General features: G+C 38.3%; 1 protein-coding gene across 1 annotated transcript; it reads left to right on the top strand.

The window, feature by feature from the left end:
* Positions 1–2,376: 2,376 nt before the first annotated feature.
* On the top strand, positions 2,377–20,733 carry LOC103650045 (protein ZINC INDUCED FACILITATOR-LIKE 1). Its single transcript, XM_008675712.3, has 18 exons — positions 2,377–2,456; positions 3,533–3,737; positions 16,492–16,532; positions 16,670–16,730; positions 16,931–17,033; positions 17,121–17,223; positions 17,305–17,358; positions 17,452–17,514; positions 17,880–17,929; positions 18,017–18,092; positions 18,396–18,560; positions 18,714–18,801; positions 19,124–19,209; positions 19,530–19,637; positions 19,817–19,861; positions 19,950–20,038; positions 20,136–20,179; positions 20,294–20,733. The coding sequence occupies exons 2-18, from the start codon at positions 3,545–3,547 to the stop codon at positions 20,383–20,385; spliced, it is 1,461 nt and encodes a 486-aa protein (XP_008673934.1). The 5' UTR covers positions 2,377–2,456; positions 3,533–3,544; the 3' UTR covers positions 20,386–20,733.
* The last annotated feature ends 2,958 nt before the right edge of the window (positions 20,734–23,691 follow it).

The raw sequence follows: 23,691 nt of genomic DNA, 5'->3' as shown, positions 1-23,691 counted from the left end.
CTTTATTTCCTCCCCTATGCACCCGCCAATGCTCTAGGGCTTCATATCCCTTGGCACAACGGTGCCACCTACTAATACATTGACATTATTAATAGTCATGACTTCAGAAATTCCATACAAGAAACCCAAGTCATATGATATGGATCTAGTACCACATCATTATGGATGTGATATGTCTATAGTTCCCTTTATCCAACTAGGAAGAGGTACCTTCAATTAGTTCATTCTTATATCATGATCCTCAAGTCGATGTATACAGAACTAGTCTGCTCTACATTATAGAGTGGAAGAAAATTATAATAAAGTAAAAAGTCTAATTAGATCTATCTTGAATTTACGAAAACCTCTTGAATGTGAATTTAGTAAATGAGTTAGAGATTGGTTTATTTTGTTGGCGAAATTCCTTGCTTTGTCATTGAATATGGTTCCTTTTCTCATCAATTTGCTACTATCCCTAGGGGTTGATTACAATTGATATTAATGGTATCACCTTGTGTGTGTCGTTGTTTGCATATGTGTATATTGCCAATGAGTTACTAAGTCAAGTTTGACTTCCCAAATGAACTACCATGGGTCATGAAGTTGCACCATATTATATGATATGGTACATATTGGGTTGGCCAACAAGCCACTAAGTCAAGTTGTGTCTCGCTCAATAACCTATCATGGTCACCATGCAAATTAGATCATCTGATGGCCACTTAGTCGCTAGAGCAAAGTCACTTCTACTCAAGAAATCGTACCACTAGATTATCCACTTAGGGTGTCTGGTACAAAGTCTGGTGTTGTTTTCAAATCATTTCAAGTACATCGACCAATCCAACTTCTTTCAGATCCTTGACTTGAATCTATATGAATGGAGCCACATATATTCGTCAACTCAACTAAAGATTAGACCCTTGTGCACCCACACCCTCACTTTGACTCTCTTAAGTTGAACACCTTGGGCCTATTTAATATTATGGTCAAAGGAAAAACAAAGCCCTAGTACACATAATAGTGAATGTATCCATGCACAGAACCTATATTCATTCTATAGTGTCCCTAATAATCTTCATGAATGAATTTCATGCAATAAGTTAATTAATGAACCTAGTCTTCAAGGCCAAATAACTATTGGCTATTCTCATTGCAACTAACTCAAATACAATCACTATTGCAAAACATACATTAGTTACAGTACATGTGTTCATCAATCATTGAAACCCCAAATTCACCACATTAAGGCCTAGATGTATTTAACTAGTGTAATATATTAGGGACATGTAATTATCTTGTGTTAGGCTACTCGTAAACATGCCCATGCATTGCAGCGAAATGTGCACACCTTGTTGTGTGGTCACCTAAACAATTTGTGGCTCAAAGATGTATGTAATGGTCACATCATATGAATCAACTCCATACCATTGTTTGATGCATAAATGCATGTAGTCCTAGCTCATGTGAACATAATTTGTGAGTACCGGGTCCCAAACACCACTAGGAGAAACAAGATGGCATTCTAGGAAGTAGAAAAGAGGAAGAGAAAAATTGCTTCACTATTTAATATTAGGTAAGAGTTAGATATAGATATAGATACAGATATAGATATAAATACATATTTAGGTATTGAACATGATGCAGATATAGATAGATATAAATATATATATATATATTTATGTTTTTGGAAAAACTTTAGTTGGCTAGCTTTGTTGGATGTGATCTCCATCGGATCTCTCTTCGTTTATCTCATATGGGTTTTTAAGAGAATACCTTAAAAATTTATGATACAAGAGAGCATTACTACAACATATTATCTAAAAATTGTCGCCTTTTATTTTTAGGGATACGAGAGGGGATTGACTTCTTTATTTTGGAGAAATAATGTTTCTTTTATGAGATCTCTAGGTATAAGAGTTAAGATAAGAAAAATTGTCGCTTTTATATTTAGGGATACGAGAGGGGATTGACTTCTTTATTTTGGATAAATAATGTTTCTTTTATGAGATCTCTAGGTATAAGAGTTAAGATAAGAGATCTGATGTAGCACCTCCTTATCCTAAAATACTTCTTTTTAGGTAGAAAAGATTGGTAGGATATCTACTGGATATGATATAAAGATATAGGACTAACTTGTATTAGGTTCAGGCACTACTAAGGTGAATTGGTTCTCGAAACTTATGTGATGTTTGAATCTCTTACTAAACAATAGAATTAATCTCCTTAAAAGTACAATTCATTTAGTCAATATCCATTGGGGCTCTCATGAAGTCATCACGATGCAATAATATTTTATATAGAGCCCATGTAAACTAGCCTCTATAGTAGGAGTCAAAGATGTGCACCGCGTTATATCCCTATGTATCTAATCATAGCCAACACCACACCTATTTAAACAAGAACAATAATAGTTTTCTTCAAAAAGGAAGAGAGAGGGGGAAAGGCAGAAGGAAAGAACTGGAGAAGTCCTCAAAGAGGTTAGCTTCATCTTCCACACACTCTCATGTTGCTCGCCCCACCTCGTTCTGATGTAGGTAGAAATATATGGATATATGAGGTTTTTATATTGGCATGGATCTAGTACTAGAGTTCCTTTGTACAAAAGGTCCTCTGTGTGTGTGTTTTCAAGGTTGTAATCCGGTGCACCATGCATAGAGATGACAACGGTTATCTATTGAAACGTAAAATCTAACGTGTCGTTACCCTATTAGGGAAAGAGCATGGCATTAATTTCTCTACCCACAGGTTTGTCAAGGTGTTAGATTTGGAGATGGGTCCTGTTTTCCAAGTTTTTGTGTTGTATTTTGGCATGTATCTGTTATTTTCCCTTAAACAGTTGAATATTTTCTAAGTCTGAGAAGAACACAAATACACAATGATGGACTACAGTCTGTATGTAGTTTGTTGAGATGTATATGCTTGCATAATGTAAATAATTGGCACATCAACTTTTGTCTAGGCCAAGAAATTAAAGAAAGTACAATTTGTTTATACACTAGTCACATGTGAATAATTATATTTTGAAAGGATATCAATTTTAACAAGATATGGAAGAATATGAATATTTCAAACATTTGTATTCCATTCTTATTGAATTCTTGTTAATCTTATGTTTATGGTGAACTTGAACTAATTTCTTCTATGGAAGTGTCTAAAATCTACTTTAATTTCATAGTGTTTTGGTATACTATTACAAGAATTAGACATCCCATAATTTTATCAATATATTTATTGTATTAAGTGTTGATTTCACTATGTATACTTATTTATCTACCTACTTCCTTTATCATACAATATAGTTCATTCTAGAAATCTGAATACATATTAAGAAAGAACACAAAATATATGTGCAACCTCACTTTAATTCCTAGTGAGACACAATCATCAACATGATTAATGGCGGTTGGTTCATAAATGGCTAGTATTTAATGCTAAATTGTTTTGTCTCTAGAATACCTTATATTTGGATACATTTTTAATGCTTGCATGATCTATGTTTTAGGATGGAGGGAGTGGATATCTAATTAGGCTTGTTGTGTATCTACTCATGCAGCTCACTCACTAAATGGGGTCTCAAAACGGTCAGATTCAAGAGTTGCCTCCACCTCTACATCCTACAAATATAGGTGATCAACCTCCTCCAGTTGAGAAAACAAAGAGGCAGTGCCCTGGGTGCCAACTAGATGAGGTGAACAAGGCTAGCAATAAGGTCCCCTACCTCAACTTCTGCTTCATCTGGATCATCTGCCTCACTGCTAGTGAGTCTTTGTCTTTTTTTTGTTTCTACTAGTTCTTATGTTGTGAATACGTCTTTTAATTTGTTAGCTGCTACTTGAAGCATTAAATGGCTCAAGAGAGGGGGTGAATTGAGATGTAAAATATTTAAATCTTAACAATAATAACGTCTGCAATTCTATTTCATCCCTTGAATGGAAATACATAGACCTAGACAAAATCTAAGAAGTATCTTTGGGTTTATTAAACAAACTCATGACATTGGATTATTAAATTAGATACATGTCCTTAAGTACAAAAATTTAAACAAATCTAGTGAATGAATCATACTAAGGACAAACCAAGTCTCTTCGTTAATAAACATCTCAAAGGAACAAAAATTTGCAATGAAGTAGAAGACAAGAATTAAAGAGATAAACAAAAGAAAATCTGGTTTTAATTGTGCTATTGGGTTGTTATTGCAACCCCAAGATCTAGATTGGAGGCTTGGAGCGCTCACTATGAGTTTATCTCCATTAAGATATAAAGGCTTAAGATCCACTAAAAGTAACATATCTTTCTAGTCTAGATTAGTAGGTCTCAAACTAAGAATAAAGCAAATTGAAGGGCATGCTTTTAGCAAAAACAACACCAATGGAAGTTCACCTAGTGTAAGGATAGAATGACCCAAGAGTAGTGGATGAACTAGATTAAAGAAAGGTAATACAACAACATTAGTCTATACAAAATCTAAACCCTGTTACACCTTGATAACTATTTTTTCTATAAAATCATACTAAATTAAAGTTACCTAGAGGGGGTGAATAGGTGAAACTAAAATTTATCACTTAATACAAAAACTTTGATCCCTAGTTAGACGTTAGAACGAGAAATGAAACAATCAGAGTAAGGGAGGAGGAAACAAATCACAAATATGCAAACACAAAGAACACAACGATTTATTTACCAGAGTTCAGTTTTCAAATGAAACCTACGTATTCGTTGAGGTGTCCCTAAGGTTGAGTCTCTTTAAACCCTTTCGAGTGATTTTGAAGATCAAACTCGAGTTGTTTCTTCTTTTCTCAATCGATCAAGAGACCTAAGTCTTCGCAAGGTACTCCAAAACATCAGAGCCTCTTGCTAGCCTTTACAATCTCAATGGATGCTTTGCACCAAGACACAACAACACCAAATACACTCTCTTTTAGCTCAAACACATGTGCACACTCTTTTTCTCTACTCAAATGGGGCACTTGAATCACTTGGATGTGTAAGGAAGTCTTCTCTAACTTGTAGGAATGAATGCTCAAGAGTTGTGTGTTGAATGAGCTAGTTGGGGATGTATTTTTATAGCCCCCAACCACTCAAATAGCCATTGGTATTGAATGCCAAAATCTGCACAGTCGGCGTATACACCAGACCTTGCACATTGATGATCATGTGCGCCACCAGGTCTTGTCAGAATGTTGTTGCAAGTGACTGTTCGACGTGGAGTAGTCTTGTTAGGCTCATCAGATAGATCTGGTCTACCACCAGACCTTGCCACGCCAGCCTCCATGTTAGCTAGCCATTGGATGATCATTAATACTTGATTGGTCCGGTACACCAGCGTCTTCAGCCTTAAAAAATAACCTCTTTGGAAAACTATTCCAGATAGCCACCGTACCGGGCCGGTGCACTCCTGGTGTGCTAGCCGATAAATGCCTAGATACAGACCTCTCTACGAAACCAGTCTTGTGCACCATCGGGATGGTCCGGTGCTCGTAGATAGACTCACTTAACTCCTTTTGGCCATTTGTTCTTCAATTTTATTTTGGTTCTTCTATCTTAAACAAACATATTTGGAGACTGTCCAACCAGTCTAAGTCATGAAACTTCATAATTTCAATTTATCTAACTCATATTCTGATTCTGGCTCAAATTAAGCTATACAAATAGCAAAACATAAATCTTTGCTTTCCAGCTTCTCTAGTTGGTTCAAATATGTTCCTAGGAGTGTTTAGAACTTATCCAAGATGCAAAACTACCAATAGTTCATCTCTTTCAATATACACCCCTTTCTAGCTAGGTTTGAGCTATTTCTGACTTAGAGACTCATTTATTTGATATTGTGAACATGTAGTCATATACTTAGCAAACTAGTTAGTCCATATGGTTATGATGGTCATCAAGCACCAAAAAATATATAAATGACTTTGAGGAACATTTCCCTTTTACTAAAGGGTCCATAGAGCCAACACCATAAACATGTCCTTAGCTAACCAAGTCTATCAAAAGCTTCACACACCTTTTGATACAAAATACAAGATACATGACTAAAGAGAATCTCATGATCACATTAAGATATATGTCCTTAAATGCAACAGCTAATCTAATCTTAAGTTCACTTACAGAACAATCCTACCCATCAAACAAAGGTACTTAAACACAAACAAGCTTGATAAAGAAGTAAATTAAGAAAGATAAAGACACAAATAGTCAACCAATTTTTCTGATATTAGATTACCACTATAACCCATTATTCCAAGTTGGAGCACCAAGAGTCACTAAGAAAGAATGAAACTCCCATACATTAGTGAATAATCAGTTACTACTCTAGCATGGTTGGTTTCAAGTATATATACAAACTTTTGGAGCTTCCTCAAATTAGCTCCACCAAGGAAGGTTAAGTCCTCCACTAGGTCAAGGATAACACTCAAATTTCACTTCTTCTTGGGTGGCTATCCAATTCTTTAATAGTCTCTCTATAATTGTTAGCAACAAAGAGGAGAAATACCAGCTCCAAATGGAATAAGGGTAGTACTTATATAGAGAGTAAAGAGGCTACTAGTTAAAAACCATCATATGTAAGCATCATGGATGATCCTCTAGCCTACATTAGTCATGTTGGATCATATTGTGGTCTTATGCTAGTTGATTTATTTAATCGTTAGATGGTAATATATTGGATCATAAGGCGACCACTTGGTCACTAAGGCAAAGACACTTGTGCACAGCAAATAGTACTACTAGAAGATTGGTTGGGTCAACACTATCATTCGATGCATAATGCAGTGTTGTTTTAACCTATTCAAGCTTGACCTCAATCACTTCAACTTCATTGTGAACCTTGACTTGAAACTACTTTAGTGTGCCACTTACTATCATTAGCTCAACTAAGAGACATCCTCTAGTGCATACACATGCTCTCATTTTTACTCTCTTAGGTTGAACACCTTGCCCCCTTAATAATGTGAGCAAAGGAAAAACAAAGCCATAATAGACACTATAAAGAATGTCTATATGCATATAGCATACATTCACATTATAGTGTCCTTATTCTTCACAAATGTCCTATGTGCAAAATGCCAATCAACAAACGAAATATAGGGGCCAAGACACTTGATGCCATTGTCATTGCAAATAACTCAAATTAGACCATCACTGCAAGCACAATACTTATGTTCATCAATCACTAAAACTCAAATTCACCACATTGCATCCTACATGCATTCACCTAGTCCTCCAGTAGGTTGTTTAGGTGCTGGCAAGTATCAAGAATAATTAACCTTCAATATCCACTTAAATAGATAGTGCACTCCAATCCTCAAAATAACTTGAAAATATGTGACTGAACCAAGGATTGAAGAGTGGTCTAAAAGACTTGCGCAACCATATATATAAACCATGGAGGGTTGCTCGCCACTAAAAAATTCCTACAAATCTAGAGGACACCAGATGATCAGGTGTTTGCAATGGTCAGAGAAACTCTAGTAGGGCCCCTACTTGGCCTCTAAAAAACAAATACGAGCGTCCAAGCAAAAAAACAAGTATGTCTAGGGCCTACTATAGATCTCAAATTTTAGGGCCCCCTCATTTTCCTCTTTTGGTCATTTATTCTCATGCACACACTTTTTCATATGCATCTGTTCTACCGCTTCTACAACACATCATGACTTTTGTGCCCTCCACCCACCCTTGATCAACTCCTCTTCCCCTCTGATGGCATATCCCTATCTAAATCCTCAAGCCATCCATTATCTCGCCATCATGAGGCTCCTTCTCTCCTCTAGCAACATGCCCCTGCCCCACTGCTCATCTTTCAACACTTCTTCTCCCCTTCAGTTATCCTACCCGGTCGCTTGTCTACCAATGTGGTGGCATCCTCCATCAAAAGCCACTTCCAGCGATTTCCTCCTACCTTGTAGGATTCCATCCCTAGTGAGTCCTCTCTCTACATATGGACACCTCCATCGAGGTTGCTTAATGCCTTTGGTCTCTCCCTTCTGGTGGACAATGGAAATGACCATCGGGTCCCATACTAAAATATATTTGAGGACTTAGATTGAGAGGTGATGCTGGAGTAGAAGAGAAAAAGAACTAGGACCTCAAATGTTGGGGAGCCCTCAAATAAAAAAGTTGTGGCACTAATTTGAGGGCTCCTACTAGATTGCTCTTAGATCCCAAGATACTTCACTTGCTTTGGCCACAAAGGCACACCACCAAATCATATGGTAAACATTAGCAAGCATATCCACATGGTGTTCAAGTTGTTCATGTGCCACCAGGTGATCTGCCTAAAGTCATCAAGGCATCATTGGATCATACATTACGCATCAGCAACTTGGACAACTTAAACTTCAATTGCCACTATATTATCTTGCCGGGTACAACACATGCACCATGGACATATGGTGAACAATGGTGATGTAGTATCAATCAAGTTCAAGTTCCAATAGTTCCAAAATATTATATGTTCGATTCTAAATCCCACGACCACATCATATATTGAACACTAGTAAGTTGCACATGCTACTTAACAATGTCAATAGATGGTCTGTTGGCCTCAACTAACTATCTTGATTTCTAATTTGTTTGAAGTTTGATCATGTTCTATTCAACTTCTTTTGGGATCCATAATGAATTCTCTACTTCTTAGGGCCACTCTAGAGGTCACTTAGTTAAGGGTGTGTTTGGTATGGCTCTACTGCACTTCAGAGCAGCACTACTTAAAAGCTCTGCTTTATAGTTTAAATGCTTTCTCATAATCAATGGCAGTGGCAGGTAAATAACTCCAAACTCCATGTCTAGATTGCTTTTTAGAGATTTTGGATCCGCAAAAGAGATACTCCAAAAATTTATACTACATATCTGAAAACTCCATAGAATTTGCAACTCTGGAGTTAGGGTGTTTGACAGGATCTGATCAACTTCTTATTGGAGTTTTGCTCTAGAGCCATGCCAAACACACCCTAAAGCATCTCAAATATGTTTGTCATACTCTTGGTTTGAAGTTCGGTCGAGCTACCGGTCATGACCCATCAATAATATGGACAAATGTAAATAAATATGCCTAACAGTAGGTCTAAGTGCCTAGCTCACAATGCCAACTCATGCACTTAGACAATATTGTGTCCTTAGTCTTCACAAACATCCTTACACCAATAATTTGTGTTTGAAAACAGGGGCCAAAGCTAACCATGTCAATGCACCTAACCCATTGTCAGTAACCTTATAAAACAATGTAAGTTACATGGCCTTTGTGCTCATCAACAAATGAACCAAATTTTGGGCATCGAATCTTTTAGTACGTCCTCCCACCGATCACAAATCCTCGACGCACTAACAAAAGCTGAGTCTCCCTCCGAATTTACACGACTTGCTTAGATCGCATTGGAGCAAGCCAGCCTAAAGGATGTCAATCATTTTCTGAATTGGTTGGTGCCATTTTAATTATCCTTAGAGCCCATCGGAACCATTGGAGAATAGGGTGCCTAGGTGCTTCTTCGGATCGAGGCTCTGAATTGTTATGGGTTTGCACATTTAAGCATGAAGCGGGGCTCACTAGATGGAGTCTCACAATGGCAAGGTTGACCTTGTCCACCTCATCTAAGCCCCGTTTGGTTTCATTAGTCCTAGGACTAAAGTTTATTCCCTGTACTAAACTTTAGTCCATACCCTGTTTGGTTGTAGGGACTAATCAGATTCTAAATACATTAAATGCAACACATAAGACCAAAATACCCCTTTTCTTGTTTCATGCCAGTTTTCTAGGCAATGACAAATGGAGTAAATATTGCCCATTAGTTCCTTTTAGCATCCATGTGAGGGACTAGAGACTAAAGCCAATTAGTCTTTACTTTAGTCCTTCCGTTTGGTAAAATAGAGACTAAACGAGACTAAAAAATAGGAACTAAAGATTAGTCACTCTAACCAAACGGGACCTAAATGTAGGCAACGAACATAACAGTTGGCCATCGTTTGTTTAGTGTTTTGTGCGTTTAGATGGTGTTTACACAGAGTTAAATGGTCTAAACAGTTTTGTATATTAACACTAAAATGTACATATATTTATATATGTATAATCCAAATATGATAGAAAGTATATACATATTTACATATGAAAAAATAAGTATTCTACAAAATAAGATTTTGCAAAGAAAACTAAATACCTTTCCACGTCATATACTTACCATATTAATTAGCTAGCTGTCAAATAAGAGTCGTAATAATCCTTCTACTGACTAAATGGTGAGTTAAATGGTCGTTTAGCTATTATTTAATCACGTTAATATTGCAGATAGTGGGCTACAACACTGCTATAGCGTTTTTTTGACGTAACGCCGCTAAGATATTGCTTCTATTACTTCCTTTTCCGCTGTGGGTCATATTAGTTTCAGGCATCAGCTGTGCTAAACGCTTTAGCCGTGATATAATTTAGCGACGCTAAAATGTGCAGACAGCCAACTTACTATACCAACAAATGAGACCCACCAAAATTTTTGCTGGTGCAAATCTAGTCGATTTATATATGGCTTATAAGCGTACGTGTTCACAGAAATTATTAGCATCTCCAGTAATTTGATAAATCATGGTACTGAACTATGAAGGACGATTGTGAGGGACGTCCAGCGATGGTACAAAGGAAGAATTAATGATGTGAGAGCTGGCAAAAGAGATAGATGCATGCCAACTAAGATCGATGCTAATAAGACAAAAAGTGGTAAAAACGTTTTTTCTAACTAAAGTTTAGTATTAGTATATGTCACATACGATGTTTAATACCAATTACGAGTATTAAATATAGTCTAATTACAAAATAAATATATAGATGGAGACTAAACGACGAGATAAATTTATTTAGTCCAATTAATTCATGATTAGCAAATGTTTACTGGAGCGTCACATGAGTGAACTTATGGTGGACTAATTATGCTTAATAGACTCGTCCTACCGTTTAGTCCTTATTTATATAATTAGTTTTGTAATTAAATGATATTTAATTTTCTAACTATAGTATTCAAACAGTGGATGTAACAGGACTAAAATTTTGTAATACCAATTACAATTAATTATATTTAATATTTCTAACTAGTATTCAAACACAAGACTAAAATTTAGGCCCTTTGATCCAAATAAAGCCCTAACATTTGAAAACCAAGAAAATAATGGTGGCACCTACGCTGCCCTGGTTGGAAGAAGAGGGCCCATCTTACCACTATATACATCATATATAGAGTGCCTTTGGCCTTGTAGTTTCGGCTTCTAGTCGGATTATGACTGTTAGAATCGGTTTCTAGCAGTAAAACGTTTCGCTTCTCAGCTCGTCTTTATGAAGATCTTTTTTTAATTGCTAAAATCAACATAAATGTAGAATCCACCGAATCAACTGTGGTGGGAGAAATACATCGCTTTACAAACCATAAATCATACATACCCCTTCATTTTCTCCACAAGCAAGCCCTGTGATATCTAAATTTTCGTGATAGCTAAATTATCCATAAATTCATATTCTCATAAAAGTTCGTTAGGAAAAAGTTGTTTCAAACAAGCCCTTTGTACAATATTACCATTACTGATGCCTTATCTAGACCAATGATTGCATATAACATCAGTATAGACACCTACACTAAGGTCGGTTCCACTAGCCTTTCTATCTCACTCTCTATCACACTCCCTAATCCAAATTACACTTTGTAAACAGTGCAGAGACAACCTAACCTCAAACCCCTGCGCTGCCATCTCTTCATGTCCCACAAGTGTCTATGTCTCTATGGTGGCCGACGGTGGAAGGAAAGTGTGTACAGAGATGGAGTGTGGTGCTGGAAAAGAAGGGTATGATGCCTACAAGCCTGGTCACCAAGCAGTTGGAGGGAGCAGGGGCAAGTTCATGGGGGCAAGGTGCTAGGTTTGATCAAGGAAAGATAGGATTCCAGTCAGGTCGAAGCTGGCGTGGTTGGAATCAAGATGGTTAGACCTGGCAGAAGATAGGTGGCTTTAAGGGCATGATAGTTGGCGCAGAGGGAATCAAGAGCGCCAGATCTAGCAAAAAGGGAGGTCGTAGCCAATAGCATGAAACTTGGTGTTGCGGGGCAGGGTGACAGTGAAAATGGCATGTGGGTTGCAGGTTCTCAGAAAGAAGCAACTCGTGAGCTTGGGAAATAAAGGGCAGTGTAAGTAGGGGTTGTGGGGATGGAGTTAGATGGTACTACTGTGAATATGAAACCAATGAACAATTAGCAAAAGACAGGAAAAAATGCTCTAGATGTTCCCAGAAGGGGATATGACTGTTGAACGCAAAATTGAAGTATATTTTGTCATCTACGATTGTAATGAGACGATTGTAATGAGCATATGAATCATCGCTATCCAATCCTGAAACAACAAACGCCTGTTGCTCAAGCTATTGGCTATTCATCGCATGGATTAGTTTTTTTATAATATCCTTCATCCTCCACTGCTTATGGCCAAGAAAGACAACGGGAAGGCTTTGATTTCTATAGTTGGAGGAATCCTCGGTAAGGAACAACGGTAAGGCTTTGATTTCCATAGAGGTTGATTCCGATCAGATGGATTTGGGATCTTAAGGAAGAGGACGACAATAGTTTTGTTGCCCAATTTTGTTCAAAATCTCAACTTGCTAGGTCTATTGCTTTTGGAGGTGCCAACATAAAGGAAGAGGGAGTATCGGCTGGATTGAGGATTCAGTTTGAGGAGTGGGTTGAAAAAGAAGAAGGTTTTTTGTTGCCAAGGTGTGGGTTATAGTTTACGGTATTACCGTATTAAAGAGAAATTGAGGTAATATATGAACTTGCGGGCCGTGGGCTTCATGTTGGATTCCACTCAATTAGTTGATATGGAAATGATCAGGAAGATAGAGTTTGGCATAATCTTTGTGGCAGTTTTGAACCCCAAATTATTCCTTCTCGACTTGATGTAGTGATTGGTGATCACTATTTATACCTCAAATTTGGGGTGGGGCATTTTGGAATGGATGAAAATGGTGACGAGGTAGAAAATGATTTGAACTCATCTGAAGAAAAGGAAAATAAGTACGGTGTGGAGGATTTCATAGAGAAAGAGGATGATTCTTCTTCGAAAAGAAATAATAAGAAAGTGAAATGCAATGCTGACACTAAAGGGGTTTTTATTCATGCTAGCGTGAATGGTGGTATGAAAGCAGGGGCGGACCCAGTGGGTGGTCCATATCGGCCGCGGCACACCCTAAGATCATATAATGTTAGTTAGCATAGTGGTGTAAGTACTACCTTTTGAACTTGATGACAATCAAGGTTCGAATCTTGTTGATCTCTCTTTTTTGTTTCTTTTTTTGATAATTTTCCTGGCATACCCTAAGCGTAGCAGCTGGGTCCGCTACTGTATGAAAGAATCTTATCTTGCTGATGCCCATAACTTGTCAAACGTAGAATTTATGGAGATTTTGAAAAAGAAGGCTAATGAAATTTTAGATTTAGCTGTGGACAAGGCCTTAGGAAAGATTGTTGATAGAGTATTGAAGGAACCATTTGATGTAATTTGGGCAACAAATGTCTATAGATAATCTAGATGGGTATGTTATGCATGGAGGCAATGATCAAGAGGTTTTGTTGGCAATGAGAAAGTCAAATACAAACAACCACTTCTTTGGTTAGATAGCAGGGGTAGGCAACCAAGGCTCGGGGCAGATTTCAGCTAGCCTGGAATCCGGTGAGCTGACTATAGGAAACGGTAATGCTTAAAAACTATCTCTAAACTAGGCCACGAATAAATCTCTAAAACAAAACTTATGCAAATAAGTAAACTAGAATGTGCAAATTAAGTTTTGTCTAAGTATTGTTATCTCTATCATAAAAGGAGTTATGCAACCTAAGTTTCAATCCTATATAATCTACATTAAGAATAGTAAAGATTGCAACTTAAGTATTTGAATGTAAATGTGGAAGATAAAGAGCTAGTAGAGAAAACAAACTCTCGTGGACAACGTCGGCATTTTTACCGAGGAATCCGAAACCATGCAAGGTCCCGACTATTCCTCATTGGTGCCTCTACGCAAAGGGGTAGCCCACGCGAGGGCTAAGCACCATGGACAAGTAACTCCATAGAGAGCCACAAGCTTTCTCCATCCGCAAGTGGTGCTCCGCTTCTGACTCCTCTCGGACGCTCCCTACCGTCTTCACTATCGAGCTTCGGCCTGAAACGTCGTGGGTCTTGTTCCCTCCAGAACAAGTTGGCGGTCGTTTCACAAACGCGGTTGACACGGTCTCGCATGTCTCCTGCCCCACTCGGTACAATTACAACGGCTCGCGCAAGAGCCGAGGGGTTTTGTGAGTTTTTCTAAACTCACTCAACTAACTAGGTAACACCTAGAGCAAGCACAAATAGCGGTTTAACTATCCTAAGCACTTCTCGAAGCAACTACGCTAATCATCGAGTGAATCTTTTGAGCACTTGAGCGTTGGAGCTATTGGAGATGTGTCTCTACACTTGGGTATACTTCTTGAGTCCTCCCCATCTTCATACGGCCGGCTAGGATGGGTATTTGTAAGCCCCCATTCAAAAGAGTCGTTGGATAGAAAGTAGCAGTTTTGTCTGGGTAGACAATGGACAGTCCGTTGCTCTTGACCGTTGGATATGACCATTGAAATTCGACCGTTGGCGCGCTGTATCTCCACATCGGACAGTTCGGTCCTAGCACCGGACGATCTAGTGCTCCTCCTCCGAGATGCCACTCGAAACTAGTCGTTAGGCCTTGTTTACTGGTGCACCGGACAGTCCTCCGGGTGGCACTGGGCTGTTCGCAAGTGGCTGCTCTTTTCTTCATGTCTTGGACTTTGCTAGATACTTTTTGATCTTCACTTATGGTCTTCATAATGTCTTCTTTTGAGGTTTTGCATTTCAGTGCCTCAGTCTAAGTCACTTTTGCATCTTGTGAACTACAAACACTAACACTAACAAACACATTAGTCCACAGGTTATATTGATCATCAAACACCAAAATCATTTTGTGAAATGGTCCGGGCCCATTTTCCTTATAGTGACCAATGAAACTATTGGAACCAGTTGCATCTGACATGAATGTTGAGGTAGGCAATGGCAGAGTTAGTGCTACAACAACCATTCTGGAAGCGGTATTGTCCCCTACTAGGGTATCTACAAGGCTTGCCGAGGAACATTCTTTAGCATGATTTGAATGCCACACAACCATGAAGAATCTAAATTTATTGAAGGTAATTTTTAGGGGAACATATTGAATTAGAAGTCGGTCCCTGCTTCTCAAAGAGAATGACATGGGGCGTATGAAGATGTGTTGGAGGCTTCTAGAATCAATGGTCATGGAGTTATTTACCAATTTGGATTGAGAAGGAGCCTATGAATTGCCAATTTGGTGTAGCTTAGAGGCATAGCCACTTTAAGCTTTGAAGTGTCTTGGCTTTTGTTTGTGTGTCTACTGTTTCTTTCAGTCGGTGATTGTGCTTTTTTTGCTATTATTTGTAGTGTTGTCTTGCTAGAGTTTGTCACCTTTTTGTTGTATTCATCTAAGTAGATGGAGAGGATGGAACAATGTTCCTTTATCTAAAAAATGACATCACCATAAAGGTATTATGCTAAAACATGTCATCTCACAAGGACATTAAACTTGGCTTAGCCGGTTTTGCAGCCCAGTCTAACTAATTTAACCTAGGTTAGCCAGTTTTGATAGACTATATAGTATGTCTGGATGCTCGCCCAGGAGGAACCTGATGAGGCAAGCGTACTCCTGTATGTCCTAGGCTCGGAGGCATGCCATCTAGGATGTTTTAAGTCACCATCGAGACACGAAGGAAGAAAACAGTTAGGGTACTCTAGTAATGAAAGGGATTGAAGTGGATTGAGATGTATTGTGAGAGTTTTTGTTGTATTAGGGATTTATACACTCTCCAATCATTCCAAACCATTTCAATACTAGAGTAACCAAACTAGACCTTAAGTGTGTAGAAGAGTTCAACCAAAAGGGTAGTAGGGTGAACGCAAAAAAGGTAACATGTTTTTTTTATCGGTTGGATGCCCATTGTCAGTTGTGACCGTTTAAATTTATTGGGTAGGGAGATCCTACCCCTGAGAAAAGGCCAATCCTTTACAAAACCATGTTAAATTAGAACTTAATCTCGGTTTTGCCCAAATTCTAGATAACTGGGTTTGAAAGCTGGCTTATAGCCGCTTTTCAAAGATATTTAGTAAGTGGGCTTGTGCTCATTCGTGATATAGGACTGCAGCTTGTGGTTTAGTCCTCAGTCGTTTTTAGCAATATTCATTTGTAATGATGCCTATGACTGACTAGGCAAACTTGGTGATACAAAAGTGCCAAAATATTAATATATTTTATCTGTTGTGGCTAATATTTATTTTGAACACTACGTGCATATGTGACTTGCCTTGTATGTTTTTGGTTTAATGACTTATACCGTCCAAGTTTAAAGTATATGTCTATTTTCTTATTATTTTTTTTCTGGTCACGTTTTTCTCAGAGACTAATACATCGTGTGTGTGTGTGTTTTCTAGCTCTACCAATCCAATCGTTGTTCCCATATCTATACTTCATGGTACGTACGCTTCTTTAAGACCCTAACCTTTACCTTATTTAACCTGTAGAATATTTTCTCTATTTCATAATTGTTTTTTTAGAAAAAAAGGTACAATATGATGGAATCTAATGTTCAACTTTGTTGGAATCAAACAGATCAGGGACTTGAAAGTTGCAAAAGAAGAGCAAGACATTGGATTTTATGCTGGTTTTGTCGGTGAGCAATGTTTTTTTTTTCATGATTGGGGTTTCAAGGATTGGTTTTGTAGAGATGTTTTATATACACTCTTCACATAAAGTCACATGCCACATGTGCATTTTCATTGAATAACGGAGTAAACCGACAAGATTTGATTATGGTTTATAGTTGGTGTTGTTGTTTACAGCCTTACAGGTTGTATTTTATTTCTTTGTCAGGGGCAACATATTTCCTCGGAAGAACCATAAGTGCTGTGCCATGGGGCATATTTGCTGACAAGTATGGAAGGAAGCCATGCATTGTGATTAGCATCCTCTCAGTGTACGGGTCATGAAGCCAAATTGTGGGGAAAACATTAGAATTCAATTACCAGGACGATAGTAAATAATGCTATCATTCCCTTTTCAGGATTGTTTTCAACACACTCTTTGGACTTAGCACAACTTACTGGATGGCAATTGTAACTAGGGGATTGCTTGGATTGCTTTGTGGTATATTGGGACCCATCAAGGTAACTAACTGTGATGATCGCTAGACCAATATGTGCAAATTATAGGTCTTATATTCTCATGGTTGCATCTGCATTTTCTAGGCCTATGCTTCAGAAGTCAGTAGGAAGGAACATCAAGCTCTAGGGATATCTTTTGTAAGAGCTATTCTTTTGTGACTTCTTTGAATTTTATCTAATAATTTTTTATTTTATTTTTACATGTACCTTACTTCTTACATTATGTCTTAGGTTACATCATCACGAGCGATAGCTCTTGTTATTGGGCCATCTATTGGAGGCTTTCTTGCACAGGTGAATATTATTGTACTTTGATAGTATGATAAGTTAAATTTGAAATATCAGTGAGTGCCTGCATCATGTTCCCCTTAAATCTAAATTGTCATCTAATGTGTACAAAAGAGGATAGTTGTTCAGTTAACAAAAAAAAATGTAAACTGAACTTCAGATTTTCATCAAGATATTAGAAATATCCATAATTATATATCGAACAAAGTTGGTGTAAATATATTCTTTGGCTATTTTACACTTTTGCCAGATTGTTCACTATGATTAAAGTCTTTAACAAGTGCGGTGAAGATTTACATATTATAATCTAAAAAAGAAACTACTGCAAAGATATGTATAACTAACGTTATCTATCATTTATCTTGTGTTAGCCTGCACAAAAGTACCCGAAATTGTTCTCTGAAGAGTCCATATTTGGGAGGTAAATATTATTATCCAATTTCAGCCATATAACTATTTATTATTTTCAGAATATGATTAACCTTTGAAATTTGCATCCAACTTTCAGGTTTCCATACTTCCTCCCTTGCTTTGTCATATCGGTGCTAGCGGTTGGATCATGTATTGCATGCATTTGGCTTCCGGTATTACTACATCATCTTTCATATGATTTTGGAATCCAAATAGTTGGATATTCAAGAAAATAAATGAGATTTGTTTGGACCTATATGCCTCCAATCACTACATACAACTTTGGGTTTTTTAAATTGGTAACCTTAGTTTTTGTGGTGTGCTCACCTATACCCTTAGTCGTATTTTTTGCTCAGCTGTGCCCTTCCAGTGCTATAGAACAGAAGGGTCCAACTTTCCGTAATTCGATAAATACCGTTTTTGAAACTTTCCTACGATATTGAGAAAGTTCCTTGCATTTCATCTCATTTTCTTAGGAAACGCTGCACTTTCATGATGATGAAAAAGCAGAATGTATTCAAGAATTAGAATCACAAGTTGGTGGTTCTAAATCTACAGAGAATCTGCTAAAGAACTGGCCGTTGATGTCAGCAATAATCCTATTTTCTATCTTTTCTCTCCATGACACTGCTTATCTTGAGGTAATCTATATCAAATACCTCTGAATCTTAAGATATCATTTGAGTAACTCATTCAATACAACATCTATGCAAAATGATGCTTCCACTCTAGACATTGAAATAACTACAAATATTGTGCATCTTGATGCTAATATCTTTAAAAAACATCTTTAGATATTTTCACTCTGGGCTGTGAGCAGCAGAAAATTCCAGGGCCTTAGCTTTACATCCCAGGATGTTGGTACTGTGTTCGCCTTCTCAGGTATGTATTATCCCCCCCCCCCCCCCCCCCCCAATTTTTAAGCTAATAATTATTGAATATGAGAAGCAAAATACCTTGTAACAGGAGTTAAATTAGATAACATGTGTACACCTTTATTACTGCTTCCAGTCAATAGTGAAATGCTTTCAGTATAACTGAACTATGCTTCTAAATATCTATTGCATTTAAAATATTTACATTCAACTGATATTGGCCATGGGATGTATTATACTCTAGTTACAGCGAAATGTTTGCACATGTAGCTCTAATATTGGTGTTTGTTAAATTATTTACATGGCAACAATTCATTTGATCTTTGTAGGACTCAGTGTACTGGTATATCAACTTACTATTTATCCCCTCCTTTCGAAGTATTTTGGACCAGTCAAGATATTTCGGCCTGCAGTGGTACGTGAGAAATATATCTTTGTCGAGGTTTGCTTACAAGGATAAAAAAATCTTAATAGGAGAGTGTGTAGTACTGGAGGACAAAAAATACTCAATAGGAAAAATAATAAATCAAGATCGCTAGACATAGATTAGAATATAGGGAATAGGAAGGGGACAATAATAGAATAGTGTGCCAGTATCGGAGGAAAAAAATGCTCAACAGAAACTGTAGGGAGGGGGGGTTCCAGTTCATTTTTGTAAAAGAGACCTAAGTAGTCTTGTCTTTGTTAGATAACTTGTTTTCAAGTACCGAATTTAAATACATGTTTGCTTTGCAGATCTTGTCCATAATTCTTCTCATAACATATCCATTCATGTCCAATCTACACGGCCTGGAGCTCAAAATACTTGTTAACATAGCCTCAATTCTGAAGAACGTGTTTGCTGTGAGTAAATTTCAGCCATCTTTCCCGTTTGCATTGGCTTCCTGCTGTAAACAAATAAGTGCTCCCAAATTCGAGAGTTTAGCAAATCTTCTAATAATATATAACTAGTTGAGTCATATGAAAAGGATACTTTGTTACAAACAAATGCTAATGTTTTTGTTTTGTTTTGCATAAAACAGGCCACTATTACTATTGCGTGCAACATTTTGCAAAATACTGCAGTGGTATGTATCGATCCTATCTGGCAGTCTCAATACGGTTTCTTTATCCTTTTTCCTAGATTCTTACTTCTTTGATTGATAACATGTTCAGACACAAAAGCAGAGAGGCACTGCTAATGGCATCTCTGTTACTATGATGTCAATGTTCAAAGCTGCAGCTCCGGCAGCAGCAGGAATTATGTAAGTATCCTGTTTCTATCTTTTATATGGCTGTAAAGCTATTATACATATATGATCATGGATTAAATTTGCTGCACTTCTTTTCTTGATTTTTCAGTTTTTCATGGGCTCAGAAGCACATATATGGGCTATTCTTACCTGGTAAGTGGGACATACATGGCTCCTCCAATTTTGCCATTTTTTCCTTAGGATTTCAGAAAGGTAAATATAAGAATAACTAAGTGCATATATTTGTTTCATTTACACAAAATGCAGGTAACCAGATCTTGTTCCTGACGCTAAACATGGTGTCAATAATTGGGCTAGTGCTGACATTCAAGCCATTTCTCTCCCAGCCAATCCAATGAAGCATTAATAAATATGGGTATATGAAGTTCGTTACCTATGAATTACATCTGGAGTGCATTGTCAGGTTACACACAAGAAATATGGGGATCCATGACGAACACCATGTGACCTTTCAGTAGAATGTCATAATAATATTGTGATAAAATGGTTAGCTACCATGGATGTTTCATCTACACACCAGCTTGGTTTGTTATTTATACTAAGGAAGAACAAATTCTAGTCTTATGATCAACTACAGTCAGGTTTTGAACTGCAAGAGATCATATCTTAAGTGGTACATACATTTCGTCTTATGTCCAATTAAGTCATCAAATGTAAAGGCTTCTCTAAATTTTGTCTTGTGTGGACACCGATGGACCAGATGCTCTACCTCTATTTATCTATACCTTAGAGTAAAATACACTAGCACGCTCAAAACTTGGACCAGGTGCTGTCATCTAGGTTCAAGTTTTCATTTTTTATTTTTAGGTCGCTAGACTTATCAAAAGATGTGTTTGGTTTGGCTTTTGGCTGTGGCTTTTACCAAAAAACCAAAAGCCAAATCAAATAGCTCAATATAAAAAACTCGGCAGGGGATGGAAAGACCGACATCCCAGTATTATATTAAGAAGAGACCGAAACATGGTTCCGGCTGAGAAAATCCCCAAACTATGGCTCCTGATCACTAGCGGGTCGTCACCATACACTCTTCAATGGTTGTGGTGTGGTGGAACCACCCAGATTATTCTAGCTTAAGTGTCTGAGTCCCACCTTAGAGGCGATGATACACATAAACCGAAATAAATTGTCCGTCCATCGGATCTAGTCCGATAAACCACTTACATCAAATAGATAATCACTTTCTCACTCAAAGGTGAGACAGAGAGAAATACAATAATTCATAACACAACATATTAAGAAGTACCAAATGTTATTACAACATCGGAGTTTTAAAAACAGTAAACCATAGTTTTTCTTGCAGCGGAATTAAGCTAATGACAATAATTGGGTAGCATTGGCAAAGCCTAACCAAGCTACTCCTCCTGGACCTGTCTCATAGAGGTAGCATCCCACTCAACAGTCCCGCCCGGTGAATGGGTGAAGGGCCAAGTCACACCATCAACCATTTCTTGCAGAATAATGAAAATTTTGGTGCCATAAGCAAGGTCGAGTATACTAATACTCAGCAAGGCTTACCCGATGTGAGGAATCTATTACTCTACCTCTAGACCATGAGGCTTTTTGGTTGTGGGGTTTGGTTGTCAAAAGCACTAGCTGAGTCTAAGCCAAGCTTTAGCTTTTCAGGTTCTACAATATTCCATAGACTAAGTAAGCTTCTATCTATCCACACATGGTAGCAATCACTAAGTCAAGCAACATCTTTTTCAGGTAACTTTATTTCCACTAATTACTCAATTTAATATAATGGGTCGAGCAGACTCATTAGCTGCGAGAAGCGGACGATTTGAATCGAGTTTTAACCTACAACCATGTGGTTTTCTATTTTTAGTTAAAAGTTTACTTTGTCTAGAACACTACAAAATTGGTTCTACTAATTTTGGACCTATATTTCGCAAGCTATGCATTGTGTAAGTAATCTGCATAATTTTAAATGATATAAAAACTAAATAGGGAAATAAAAACACGCTTGCGCCCAGGCCCCTAAGTTTATCTTTAACCAAACCCTTTAAACTAAGTCCTCTGAACACTATTCACTTGAGTCTACAGGTTTACAGAAAACCCCCTAGGTTTCTTTTCTTCTTAACTCGTGATCCCTAGATCATTGTAATAGTAACCGCAGGGAAGAACGTGTTGGAGCGGCTCACCAGTGGCGATAGAGCTCCGGTAGAGGGATGGTGAAGTCGGGGAGTCCGAGGCGGTCACGTCGAGGTGTTGATCGTTGCAGGAGGTGATCAGAGCTACCCGATCCAAGTGCGTAGGTGGCGGAGATCGACGACAACGAGTAATTCGGCTCGTCAATGGTGGCGGTAGCACTCAAATTGGTCGGTCGAGGAGCTTCATCGAAGTGTGGCAGAGCTACCCGTTGGGCAGTGGTGGTCTGGGCTGGCCTGTCCACATTCGTCGGTGGAGGTGTGGGGCTGTGGGCTCCGGTGAGCGGTGACAAGCCAGTTCAGAGTGGTAGTGAGTGGGGGAGCGAGTGGAAAAGCTTCATGGGGCTCTAAGTGTGTGTCGGGGTTCTTGGTCAAGACTAGGATGGCTTGGGCAGCGCTGGCCACGGTGGCCGTGCGCCGAGGACGAAAAGCGGACGAAGGAGCTCAGACAAAATTCTGGCGAGGAACTGGCGAGGGCGAGTGTGGTAGCTTACGTAATGTCAGTTGAGGGCCGATGCGGGGTTTTATAGGTGCGGGCAAGGTCGTGGAGAGCGAGGCGTGGTGGTGGCCGACCGGCGCGGGGACGCGCGCGGGCATGGCTAGTGCGTGCGCTAGCGTGCCTGCCAGCGTCGAGCACGTGGCACAATGACTTGAACCCGTCTTCACTTGAGTGTTGTCACAAATCCAAGCCCGATCTTGGCAAAAATATCTGTATAAAGTATGTTCCTTACACTTTAAGGGCTTGTTCGGTTATTTTCAATCCATATGGATTGGAGGGGATTGATACGGATTGGAGGGGATTTTGACTTACTAGGGATTGAAACCCCCTCAATCCCCCTCGATCCATATGGATTGGGGTAGAACCGAACAAGCCCTAAGCTATAACATTTGTGCAGGGGTCAAGAGATATGGAGTTGTGGTTCTGGAGATATGGCTTGGGGAAATGGGGTTTGTCTGATTGATCGAAAACGAGATAAAACCATTGTGTTGTAATGTCAAAACGTTTGGTCTCGTGTTCAAACCTCACTAGGTCATGGCTAAGGTAATTAGGCACATTTTTCATGATTGGTGTTAAGGGATTTGAGTTTTGTAGCTTATTGAACATGTAGTGTCTTTGCTATAGGGCTGGTTTTGGGTTAATAGAAATCATGATTTTTCTTTCTCTTCTCCCACATGTGACATGATTAGGGCTTTTTCCACCCCTTTTTGGTGCTTAACCCTTAATAACTTTGGTTGGGCATTTGGTTGGCCACAACTTTTGTTAAGGGTCCACTTGTGGTTAAGTGATTTAGTTAGTTTTCTTAATCACTTTGTTTTGGGGCTCCTATGCTCTTAAGGGGTGAATTTAGGGTTTTGGGTCACTCCGTCCATTTGATCCTCATGGGATGGTTAAGTTAATCCCTCTAGGGTATGTTTCCACCTAATTAGAAGTATAATCCCCAACTTTAGTGGATTTTGCTTTATTTTATCCACATGTGATAATGGGTTAAGTGA

Source organism: Zea mays, chromosome 3 (assembly GCF_902167145.1).
Source record: "Zea mays cultivar B73 chromosome 3, Zm-B73-REFERENCE-NAM-5.0, whole genome shotgun sequence".
NCBI lineage: Eukaryota > Viridiplantae > Streptophyta > Magnoliopsida > Poales > Poaceae > Zea > Zea mays.
The sequence above is the reverse complement of the archived record's forward strand: the minus strand, read 5'-3'. Positions and strand labels throughout refer to the sequence as shown.

What these genes read in the sequence shown, in the direction of transcription:
- LOC103650045 (XM_008675712.3), top strand. Translation starts at nt 3,545, where the DNA reads ATGGGGTCTCAAAACGGTCAGATTCAAGAGTTGCCTCCACCTCTACAT. An exon ending in TTGGAGGCTTTCTTGCACAG is followed by an intron (nt 17,515 to 17,879) that starts GTGAATATTATT and finishes ATCTTGTGTTAG; the next exon opens with CCTGCACAAAAGTACCCGAA. An exon ending in TTTTGCAAAATACTGCAGTG is followed by an intron (nt 19,862 to 19,949) that starts GTATGTATCGAT and finishes TAACATGTTCAG; the next exon opens with ACACAAAAGCAGAGAGGCAC.